Source organism: Physella acuta, unplaced genomic scaffold (genome assembly GCF_028476545.2).
Source record: "Physella acuta isolate Inbredline_101_S28 unplaced genomic scaffold, ASM2847654v3 ptg002387l, whole genome shotgun sequence".
Lineage (NCBI taxonomy): Eukaryota > Metazoa > Mollusca > Gastropoda > Physidae > Physella > Physella acuta.
In genome coordinates this window covers 15,503-28,171 of record NW_026733876.1, presented here as the reverse complement: position 1 = coordinate 28,171, position 12,669 = coordinate 15,503, and the positions used below count along the sequence as shown (strand labels likewise).

At 40.6% G+C, this 12,669-nt stretch overlaps 1 protein-coding gene across 1 annotated transcript; it reads left to right on the top strand.

Annotated features, from left to right (window-relative positions):
* Positions 1-3,131: 3,131 nt before the first annotated feature.
* LOC131933175 (alpha-tocopherol transfer protein-like) lies at positions 3,132-11,953 on the top strand. The gene is made up of 8 exons (XM_059289967.1): positions 3,132-3,337; positions 4,715-4,846; positions 5,676-5,777; positions 6,249-6,325; positions 7,341-7,457; positions 7,834-7,944; positions 10,885-10,986; positions 11,751-11,953. The coding sequence occupies exons 1-8, from the start codon at positions 3,202-3,204 to the stop codon at positions 11,916-11,918; spliced, it is 945 nt and encodes a 314-aa protein (XP_059145950.1). The 5' UTR covers positions 3,132-3,201; the 3' UTR covers positions 11,919-11,953.
* The last annotated feature ends 716 nt before the right edge of the window (positions 11,954-12,669 follow it).

The window sequence follows — 12,669 nt, the reverse complement described above, 5'->3', positions numbered from 1 at the left end:
TGAACTTGCATGTCTTTGTAGCTTCCCTTATTTTTAAAATACAATGTGAATTAAATAGACACACGTCTTTCTCACCATATTTCATTATAAATCTGGGATAATATGGGATACACAAGATAGTATACAAAATGTGCTGACATCTAGAGTGTATCAAGGACATTTTCAGCCAGCATTCCAAGGAGTTTTTTTTTCTCTTTCCTTTAGTAATTCATCCTCCAAAAGGAAATACTAATGAAAATTGCCTCCCCCTCCCCCATGTAGCACTGTGACGTCACTTCCGGAACATTTCGTGTGATGGCAGACGACCAAACGCGTGCGGGTAAAAATAGATTAGGTCACATGACCAACCGCGGGCTGCCACACGAGGTTGTCAGGTCCATGTACTCTAGCAAAGCCTCGTTTTCACGGGCAGCCATCTTGGGATCCTCAGGTCAAACTGGGTCAAGGGTCAAGTTGGTGGCTAGGGTAAAAAAAAAAGTGTTTTGGCCAATAAAGTAATATAAAGAAAAAAAAAACGTTTTAGTTTTACTGACTAGCTTTCAAATACACCAACAATAAGAAAATACATGTATTATCGACCAAAGCCTTTACTATAGAAAGTTTGTTTTACTTTTATTTCGCGAGTTACTTAAAGACGCCTGCATTAGTGATCCTTGCGCTAGTGACCCTATTTCCTCATAGGGATCCTTAAAAGCTTTAATGTACCCCTTCACTACAAAGATACCACTCAACAGAGACATCTGCATTATAGAGTTCCCTACACCACACATAGACTCATATTACACAACAGATACCCACATACCACAGAGAGACCCCTGTACCACACATTGACCCCAAACCCCCATAAAAAGACCCCAGGATAAAAACACCGTCCATAACTTGAGAACCATCGACCCACAATGACGAAGATGACTGTGTTTGTGCGTGCCGACAAATCGCATTAAATTCCGTATCGGCTTTACTGTAGCAAGCTTGCCGTCATAGAGACTATCAGGAATCAGTGTTGTTATGTAGGTCTGGTGCTATGTTAACAGTTGTGATTACATAACCTAATTATTTAAGTTAATGAAGTTTTGTTTTTTCGTGAAATAAAACATTGTGTTTGTGTTGAATGTTTTCGACCCCCTTTCTACCGCGGCGTGTGGGAATGTGGGTGGGATGTGTGTGAGACGAGAGTATGTGGGGTGTGTGGGTGGAGTGAGGTGTGTGTTGTGTGTTGGGCGAGTGTGTGGTGTGCTTGTGGGAGTGCATGTGTGTGATGTGGGACTGGGTAGAGGGAGTGTGTAAGTGTGTGGGGCGTGTGTGTGTATGTGTGTGACGAGATATTGAAACACAAGCAATGGCATGCAGGAAGACACCATCAGCGGTGCACAGGTGTCCATGTGTCCACAGGTGTCCGCAGGTGTCCACTGATGTCCACAGGTGTCTACAGGTGTCCACGGTTGTCCACAGGTATCTACAGGTGTCCATGTGTCCACAGGTGTCTACAGGTGTCCGTGTGTCCACAGGTGTCTACAGGTGTCCATGTGTCCACAGGTGTCTACAGGTGTCCACGGTAGTCCACAGGTGTCCACACTGTAATGACGTGTACGGATACATCGGTTAGCTTCAGTATTCAGGTATGACGCGACACGTGTAAACAACACAGACACAAAAACACAGAAACACAGATACCGACTCACATACACAGAGGCGTAGCGACCCTTCCCGGCGCCCGGGGACAAACTTTTCGATTTGCACCCCCCCCCTCAAACTTTCGATTTGCACCCCCCCTCGAGATTTTGATTTGCACCACCCCCTCGAGATTTTGATTTGCACCACCCCCCTCGAGATTTTGATTTGCACCCCCCTCAAACTTTCAATTTGCACCACCTCAACCTTTCAATTTATTTTTCCAACCCATTTTGGCGCCCCCTAACCTCGGCACCCGGGGACATATGTCCCCCCCCGCCCCCCCCCCCTCGCTACGCTACTGCACATACACACAGACTCTTTCAGGCACAGATACAAAAACGCAGATTCACACACACAGAAATACTGATACACCGACTCACTTACACACAGATACAGAATCGGGGAAACAAAGACTCACACACACACACAGATACAGATTTGCTTAAGCACGCAAATTGATTTACACACATACACAGACACTCACGCACACACAAGGATTCAACGTGTCAGTCATCTATTAGGGTTAGGTTAGGTTTAAGCCCCGCACACCGTCATCAAACCCCGGCTGACGGTGGGAGCTGACGGACAACCACCTTCGTGCCAGCATCTCGAGCTGGGCGTGTCTGCCGCAATGACAGTACGGCTCAGCCCTCCAACTCACCCCCAACACGCCAACACTGATATTCAAGGCAGACAGCATCGTTTTCACACAATCACAGGTACGTTGTTTTTTGTATATAGTGCATTAACAATTTATTGTTTTTAAAAGTTTGTTCAAAACAAAACAATAAATTACTTCATAAAATAAATAAATAAATATTAATTGTTTGTATGCAGTAAAAATTAACTTAGTTATTTGGTTGCTTAATTTTAAAATGCAAGTTACTTTAAAAAAAACAACCCGATTTGTTTTCCCTACTGCATATCAAATGATTAATTGTGTCCCTTTGTTTTTATACCTCAAAGATTACGTCCCTTAAAAAATATAACATTCTGATTAAGAAATGTCTCCATCGTGATTCAAACAACTCAATGGGTCAACTTTCACCAGGAAATTAATAACACACCAAACACCTGATACGTCAGTATATTATAAACAATCGATTTCAATGTCCAAACTATTTTGATGACAGGTCATTAAATCTCGATGACCTGCCTTGACCTGTTGGTCACGTGATATTTATGAACACCAGAACGAAGCCATCACCTCCCGTTCCTCAAATAACTGCTTCACATGCCGCCACCCCCCCCCCCCCCCCACCCCACCTCAACATATCAAGTCCTAATTGACAAGTCACATTGACACTGCATCTCCTCAACCGTATGGCTTTCTTTTCTTAACTGGCAAGCATAAAAACAGCTTGCCAGTTTTTTTTTAAAAACTAAACTTTTCATACTTTAGCTGGATGATCAGACTGAAGAGAAAACTTACAAATGTGTTTGTTTCTTTAACAGCTTTTGGATTCCCCCAAAGGATTTGACCCGCGTTTTAAAAACAGTGGCGACATTTGTTGTTGATTGGTTACCATGACAACGGAGGAGAAATACAAATGTCCCCTGGACGAGCAGGCGTTGCGCGTGGCGATGGAGGAGCTGAACGAAGACCCCAGCACGCGACACATCGAGGTCAAAACCTTACGTCAGAGGCTGGAAAAGTACCCAGGTAATTAGGGAATTCAGTTAATTAGTGAATCCATTTAATTTTTGTTAATTTATGACCGTCTAGAATGGTTTAGGAAAACAAAATTCCCGTTTTCTGGATTCGAACGGTTGGGCTGATTTTTTGCCGTATACTTTAGGTCATAAGCACTCATACTTCAAGTCAAGTTTTTACTGCATGGCTAAATTGACTGCACGTGTAGCGAGACTAGAGTTTCCTAGATCGTAGGTTCCCAACTACACCCGGCCTTGTTGTTATTTTCACATTAATAATTATGTCTTTCATTAATGTATTATTTTATTTATAATTATGTCCTTCATTAATGTATTACTTTATTTATAATTATGTCCTTCAATAATGTATAATTATATTTATAATTATGTCCTTCAAAAATGTATAATTATTTTATAATTATGTCCTTCATAAAAATCTAACTATATATAACTACATTTTTATAATTAAGTACTTTATTGATGTATAACAATGTCCATATTTATAGCTCTGTCCTTTATTAATGTATAATTATAATTATGTTTATAACTATTTCCTTCAAGAACGTATCAGTACTATTTAGTGTAATTATATTCATTTTCATAAAATGACAAGCACTTATTCAAATATAAATTAAGATATATTTGTAAGGCTAATTATAAAAATAGTTACCATTTTAAAGTTTGTCTTTTATAACAAAATAAGTTAAAAGCTTCAATTTAACCAAAAACTGAGAATTGCTGTTTGGATGAATCAAATGAATGTGTGAGTAAAATAAAATACTATAGCTTACAGATTTCACCTACGGTCAAATTTCAGTTTCTTCAGCGTGCGGTCAACACTATATTAATCTCCCTTTACTCTATCAGCTCCTGACCGGTACCCATTAGAGCTGGGTAGACTCCAGCCTTTGAATGAAACTCAACCAAACGCGTCTATAACACACCGAGTAGTCATAAAATAAGGTTTTATTAAAGACCCATATAGAAAAACCACGACAGATTTATGTGAAAAGGGAGGTGATTATGTTTTTCTTAAAATGATGCAGTAAAACTTGATTACCTCCCATAGACCGATAAGTTCAAACTTTCAAAATCTGCAGATTAAAAATTGTTAAGGGAATCAACTCTATTAATATTTTCGCATAATAAACACAATCTGGTTATGTCCCCTTAAAGAAATGCAACTGCTAAATAAATATTAAATCAAAAGAAAGAAATGACTGGTATTTGAGAAAAAGGCAAAAGCATGACAACTTTAAGATGACGGGGCTTTTACTCACGATTTGTGAGTAGGGGTGGGGTGTCGCCAAGGGGGTAGGGGGTCTGCAAAAAAAAGCATAAATAAATTTATATACGGAAGACCCCACTAAAAGTTGCCCACTTGCAGGACTGAGGGCAAGGACGGACACGGTGTTTCTGCTGAGATTCCTGCGGGCTAGGAAGTTTGACCAGGAGTTGACCTTCCAGCTCATTCTAAACTACTACACCACCAGGAGGGACGATAGGGAGGTGTTCAAAGGTGGGTACAACACCTCTCTCAGGGAGGTGTTAGGGGTGGGTACCACACCTCTCACAGTTAGGGGTGGATATAACACCTCTCTCACATGGAGGTGTTCAAAGGTGGGTACTAGACCTCTCTCAGGGAGGTTAGGGGTTGGTTATAACACCTCTCACAGGGAGGTGTTTAGTGGTGGGTACAACATCTCTCTCAGGGAGGTGTTCAAAGGTGGGTAACACACCTCTCTCAGGGAGGTTAGGGGTGGAACACCTCTCTGACATGGTGGTGTTTAGGGGTGAGTATAATACCTCTCACAGGGAGGTGTTTAGGGGTGGGTATAACACCTATTATAGGGAGGTGTTTAAGGGTGGGTATAACACCTCTCACAGGGAGTTGTTTAGGGGTGGATATAACACCTCTTATAGGGAGGTGTTTAAGGGTGGGTATAACACCTCTCACAGGGAGTTGTTTAGGGGTGGATATAACACCTCTTATAGGGAGGTGTTTAAGGGTGGGTATAACACCTCTTTCACATGGAGGTTTTTAGGTATGGGTATAACACATATCACGGGGTGGTGTTTAGGGGTGGGTATAACTCTTCTCTCACGAGGGAGGTGTTCAAGGTGGGTGCACCACCTCTCTCACACTTAGGGGAAGTACAACTCCACTCTCTCACATAAACAGGGATGTTTTTAGGGGTTGGTAAACCACCTCTAATTCACACATAGGGAGGTGTGCACGGGGAGAGTATAGCACCTTCATTTCACATATGGCTGCAGCCAAACAAGCCATGCCTGCAGCCAAATGTGCAGTAATTTTCTACTGAAAACGTTTAAACCAACACTTGCAGATCTGAAGCCGATCTGTGTCCGACATGTCTTTGAAAGTGGCTACACAACACCCCTGGGGATCCGTGACAGGAAGGGGGCGTCGGTGGTGCTAGAGAAACCAGGTAAGGTCATAGAGAAGACAGGTAAGGTCCTAGAGAAGATAGGGAAGGTCATAGAGAAACCAAGTGAGTTCTAGAGGAGACAGGTTAGGTCCCAGAGAAGACAGGTAAGGGCTTTTAAAAGTTTCTTTTAAAGACAGGTAACTAAGGTTCTAGAGATGACAGTAAGACCTTCATGAGGTACTATGGTTATGAAGAAACCAGTCCTTAATATTTTTTTTTACCAACTTGAACTAATCAAATTATTATTGTAGTTGTTTCGCGTTCAAATTCTAGAATGAAAACATAACAGGTGTATACTTGACAGGTGTATACTTGACAGGTTTATACTTGTGATGTGTAACAGCACAGGTGTACAATTAACAGCTGTAAACGTGACAGGTGTAAATTGAACAGGTGTACACAGTACAGGTGTACACAGTACAGGTGTACACTAATGTCAGTACACAATCTATCGTCTGCTTCCATCTACAGGTAAATGGGACTACTCGAGGTTTTCAGAGCTCGACCTGATCAAGGCCGACTGTATCACCATTCGCAAGATCACCGAGGTTGGTATCACTATACACCGGGTCACCCGGGCATTACCACTCAATCACCTTGGTATCACTACCAGATCACCTTGGTATCACCACCAGATCACCTTTGTATAGTCACTTAATCACCTCGGTATCACCATCAGATCACCTTGGTATCACCACCCAATCACCTTTGTACAGTAATCGATTACCACTAGAGCACCGTGGTATTATCATTAGACCACCGTAGTAACACAACTAGATCACCTTAGTATCACCACTAGATCATCTTAGTATCACCACCAGATCACCTCTGCCTCACCATCACATATCTTACCCCTAGATGACCTAGACACCACTATTAACAAGTTCACAAAAGTCATCAGACAAACAAACCAATCGATTGAAATTCGTTATTATTTGTACCAAATCTAATTTATCAAGAGAAACAACTCTATCAAGGAAAAATAACTCAGTGTTTACTCGCACTAGACGAATGACTAATGTACCTAAGTACACCAGTTCTTGAATTCCTGGCTTTCATAGCATTAAACCAAAAGGGAAACTACTCGATAAATAGAGTTACCGTTCTTGATGTTGTTTTTTTTAAAATGGAGTAGAATAAAAGAAACAATGTATTGGGATTGGGTAGGCACAAAATAAAAACAACTTTCAAGTAGGAGTTGGTGAAACACGATCAGTTCATGTGCTTAGTCTAATTTTAGTCTAAATTTAGTTTCTTTGACGCAATATAGAGGATGTGTGTGTGTGTGTGTGTGCGTGTGTGTGAAAGAGAGAGAGAGAGAAAAGAGAGAGGGAGGGGTATTTATGTTGATGTCGATGTTTTAAGAGTGAATCAGCGAGAAATCCATTTAAAAAAACATGAACAGTAAATACGATTATAAATCTAAAACTTCAAAGACCAAACGAAGCTAAGCCGTTTGATATTCTAGCAACAAAGATAGACAGTTAAATCTAGTGTTACTGAGGGGAAGTTGCAAACAACTCAAAACCGAAACCGGATACAGTTTAAATCACGCCATTTCAGGAGGAGACCACTCAAGTTTACGGGATAACTCTGATCATCGATTACACGGGCTTCACGCTGTCCCACCTCGCCCACACATCGCCCTCGTTCGCCCGCAGGATGTGCCGCCTCTGGCAGGTAGGGCAACTCCTGAATTAGTTATCTCCCATTTGATGAATGTTTCTAGTGGGTTAATTCCCTTTGATGTTTGTTTCTGTTCAAATTATCGCATCTCCACACAAGAGGGGTAAAAAATCGGATACATTTGAAATTTCATGTATATATATATATATACACACACACACATATATAATATATATATATATATAATATATATATATATATATATATATATATATATATATATATATATATATATCTGTGTACATATATGTAATTATATATATGCCATATATATATATATATATATATATATATATATATATATATATATATATATATATATATATATATATATATATATATAAAGTAAATGACATTTTTGAACCTTTAGGACGTGTTCCCTGCCCGGCTTAAGGCTGTCCATATCGTGAACGAACCAGCCAGCTACGGGAATATTTTTGGCCTCTTTAAACCGTTCCTCAAGCAGAAGTTGCTAGACAGGGTAGGTGATGGTGTGGCTGTACCCTAGCGACAACTTTACCCACGGGTCTGTATTGTAGGGTCCCTTATTTTAGGGTCCCGTATTTTAAAATGTTGATACTGTTGCACTACTTGACTGCTAGTGATCCTATTCATATCCTGATAGCCAGTGCTTACACTTTCAAAACCTTACAGAAGTCGATGTATATTTCCTCAGTAGGCTATATATGTGATTAGGTAATCACAATTTTTATGTTTTCACTAGCCGTCCCGGCCAGGCCCTGCTCTGGCTTCTGTGAAAAACCTTTCTGTTAAAGACCATTACCTGTGTGTTTAGTAATCATCACAAACCCGGCATTGCCCACCCAAACCACAACCAACCAAAACAACAAAACGCAAACATAACGCTAACACAATTACAAATACAAAAGAAAACAAACTCATCCACAACCACAAACACCAATACAAACACAAAGAAAAAACAAACAAAAAAGCAAACGAAAACAAAAACCTAACAAACCTAACCACAAACACCAATACCAACAAAAAACAACAACGAAAAAGCAAACAAAAACAAACCAAATCCAAACGCAAAACCAACCAAAAACACAAATACAAACCCAAAGAAAAAAACACAAACAAAAACGAAAAAAGAAAGAACAAAAACGAACCAAATCAAAACGCAACCACTAACGCAAACCCACCTAAACACAAAGAAAACACCAACGCGAACATAAACGCCCGGGGCGGAATCACCTGTTTTAGCTTAATGAACGACTATAGTACCCCAACTTATTCATAGTCTTTTGCACTCACTTAAACGAACGCGCCTGTTTCAATTTGATGAACAATTATAATACTCCAAGCTTATCCGTAAAATACCTACAACATTTGCACTTGATCAATCCCCGCTAATTATGTAATTATTTTTTTTTCCCAACACCAAAACAAAGTAATTAAAAAGTAAATACTTTTCCACAAAATGCAATGGTTTTATAAAGGGAAGTAATTGTGTTTTCCTAATTTATCAAAGGGAAGTAGGTGCTATAGGACTAAATAAAGACATAATTAGAATTTTTGTAAAAGATGATATATTTTTTAAAACTTGTGTTAAATGAACATGCCGACAATTATTACTATAATTTGAAAAATGAAAATGATTTCCCAACACTTTCAATAGTAATTTTTTAGCTCATAAATTTAGACAAATGCGCACGATAATTTTCTAACACTTAAATTCATACAATTCCAACGACAAACATGCATTACATACAGAACTGAGCTTTATATATTAGATAAGAACGTAGTTATATTAATAATTAATTCTTTAGACGTCTTGATCAGACACATTATTGATCTGACCAGTCCTTGATCTGACCATTTCTTGCTGACCAGTCCTTGATCTGACCATTCCTTGATCTGACCATTCATTGATCTGACCAGTCCTTGATCTGACCAGTCCTTGATCTGACCATTCCTTGATCTGACCATTTCTTGATCTGACCATTCCTTGATCCGACCATTCATTGATCTGACCAGTCCTTGATCTGACCATTCCTTGATCTGACCAGTCCTTGATCTGACCAGTCCTTGATCTGACCAGTCCTTGATCTGACCATTTCTTGCTGACCAGTCATTGATCTGACCATTTCTTTATCTGACCAGTCCTTGATCTGACCATTTCTTTATCTGACCAGTCCTTGATCTGACCAGTCCTTGATCTGACCAGTCCTTGATCTGACCAGTCCTTGATCTGACCAGTCCTTGATCTGACCATTCCTTGATCTGACCAGTCCTTGATCTAACCAGTCCTTGATCTGACCATTCCTTGATCTCACCATTCCTTGATCTGACCAGTCCTTGATCTGACCATTCCTTGATCTGACCAGTCATTGATCTGACCAGTCCTTGATCTGACCAGTCCTTGATCTGACCATTCCTTGATCTGACCAGTCATTGATCTGACCAGTCCTTGATCTGACCATTCCTTGATCTGACCAGTCCTTGATCTGACCATTCCTTGATCTGACCATTCCTTGATCTGACCAGTCCTTGATCTGACCATTCCTTGATCTGACCAGTCATTGATCTGACCATTCCTTGATCTGACCAGAGCAGGGGTCGGCAACCTTTTGAAGCGGAAGAGCCAAAAGTCACAATTTTCAAAATTTTCCTGGCTTTAAAGAGCCACTAACATTTTTTTATGTCATATATTTTATTTTTTTATTAAGATTATTAGTATTTGTTCAAGGAGCTGGAGAGCCGCATCTTGATATCAAAAGAGCCGCATGCGGCTCGCGAGCCGCAGGTTGCCGACCCCTGGACCAGAGCATAAAAAAAACCTCCCCTCCCCTGGGTGCCATACATCCATAGTTTGATCAATATTTACGTCAAGGCTCGGCTATGCGCATGTCTGTTTCTTCTCTCATAGTCATCGAATGTGACGACACATCCTTTAACCCTTGACCTTCCCTGACGTCACATCCTTTAACCCCTGACCTCCCGTGACGTCACACCATTTAACCCCTGACTTCCCGTGACGTCACACCCTTTAACCCCTGAACTCCCATGACGTCACACCCTTTAACCCCTGACCTCCCGTGACGTCACATCCTTTAACCCCTGACCTCTATTGACGTCACACCCTTTAACCCCTGAACTCCCATGACGTCACACCCTTTAACCCCTGACCTCCCGTGACGTCACATCCTTTAACCCCTGACCTCTATTGACGTCACATCCTTTAACCCCTGACCTCTATTGACGTCACATCCTTTAACCCCTGACCTCTATTGACGTCTCACCCTTTAACCCCTGACCTCCCGTGACGTCACATCCTTTAACCCCTGACCTCCCATAACGTCTAACCCTTTAACCCCTGACCTACCATGAGGTTACACCCTTTAACCCCTGACCTCCCGTGACGTCTCACCCTTTAACCCCTGACCTCCGGTATCTGCAGATATTCTTCCATGGCACCAGATATTCCAGCCTACACGAGCACATCGACCCCGAGCTACTTCCGGAATCTTTTGGCGGGACCAAACAAAACGTCACTGATACGGTAGGTCAGGCAGGTCAGGCAGGTCGGGCAGGTCATTAGGTCATTATCGAAATGACAAAATTGTCCTCCTAGCTACGTTTACTTAAATAATTCATCAAGTTGTCAAGAGAAAGACATTATTTTATGAATATTATTAGGAAAAATGTTTTTAGTACTAAAAAATAAAAAAAAATTGTTACGGCATATAATTATGTCATTATGTCAGCAATTAAACTAAATGGCATAGCTACAGTAATTGAATAGGTCAAGTGATATTTCAGTTATAGATGTTCTCTCTATTAACCGTTTTTCGGGGGAGTGTGTGTGGGGGGGGATGGGGGGTGGCTGCGGGGCGGAATCCCCGTTGTAGAATTAACTGGAAGAAACTCTGGGGTTGTCCTATTCGTCGACATGATTTATACGAAGTTTTTCTGTTTCAATGACCTCGGCATACAGGGGGATAATGTGGTCAGCACTATGTCAAGCCACCTTTGTTTTCACTATAGTGAGTTAGGTACCCATCAGAGGTTGGTGAATACAGGGACGTTCTACTGACTTGAACTCGAGACTTTTGGGTTAGCAGTATAGCTCTCTACCGCTAGGCCGTGCTGACCAATTTCGGGAACATTATTTAAAAGAACATCCTTGTGGCTGTCAATCAAATATAAATAGGTCATGTCGATAAAAGTCTCCCAAATCCCGTTAGCTAATAATATCAAAACGAGGTCCAATAATTCCACGTGAAATCATCCAGTTGACCTACATTTCTCTGTCGTCTGCTCCAGGACTGGTGTGACGTCATCCTGAAGTACGACAAGCAGTTTGAGGAGGACGCCAAATTCGGACTCCTGGACATGAACGTCACTTCCGGACAGGGGGCGGAGTCAGAGAGCGCTGGGGGCGTGGCCAAAGACGGCCTGGTCGGGACGTTCAAGAAATTGGCTGTAGATTAACACCAACCGCTTGACCGATGGTCAATCCAGCTGGATGGAGCGTTCGGTGAAATTACTGTCTGGGTTTAAGTGTCTTCTTCTTACTGTAGTTAGGCTGAAATACAAGTAGAATATGTTTTTTTTGTAATTAAAATGATTAAACTACTTTATAATTGGTGAAGTTTTTCAATACACGTGTTAGAAGTGTGTACGTGATGTGTTAAAGGTGCGAATACTCTCGACAGAAAAGGTTGCAATGTTCTAGTGTAACTAATCAGTTACCTCTCGTGTTTACGGTATATTGAAAGAATACAAGTAGAACTATGTCTGTATTGTAGACTGGTGCGTAGTCAGGATTTATGGGTAGCATGTGAGTGAATAAAATAAACCGGGAGTGATCTCCCCTAAACTTTCTCGAATATTTTTATATAAAATAACAGGGGATGGGAACTCGGGCTATAGACATGATTTTTAATCCATTTTAAATACTCAAAGTTTTAAAAATAGAATAAAATCTCGTAGACAAATTAATTGCACACCAAGTGAACGTGAAATAAAAAAGCGCATAATAGTGCGCAATATTATTAGTACTTTTAAAATTTACATTAGTTTTTTGAGAAATCAGAAGTAGCGTAAATTACTACTTCCGGTCAACGGAAATTACTCAAAATTTAACAGAAGGTAGAGAATTAGATCTTTTACTTACATGTGAAATTTCATTTATCTATCTGAAATAGTACTCAAGTTATAGGCTTTTGAAAAATTCAAAGTA

Coding starts and splice junctions, on each gene's coding strand:
- LOC131933175 (XM_059289967.1), top strand. CDS start 3,202: ATGACAACGGAGGAGAAATACAAATGTCCCCTGGACGAGCAGGCGTTG. Junction 4,847..5,675: donor CGATAGGGAGGTGTTCAAAG/GTGGGTACAACA, acceptor CAACACTTGCAG/ATCTGAAGCCGATCTGTGTC. Junction 7,945..10,884: donor AGCAGAAGTTGCTAGACAGG/GTAGGTGATGGT, acceptor CGGTATCTGCAG/ATATTCTTCCATGGCACCAG.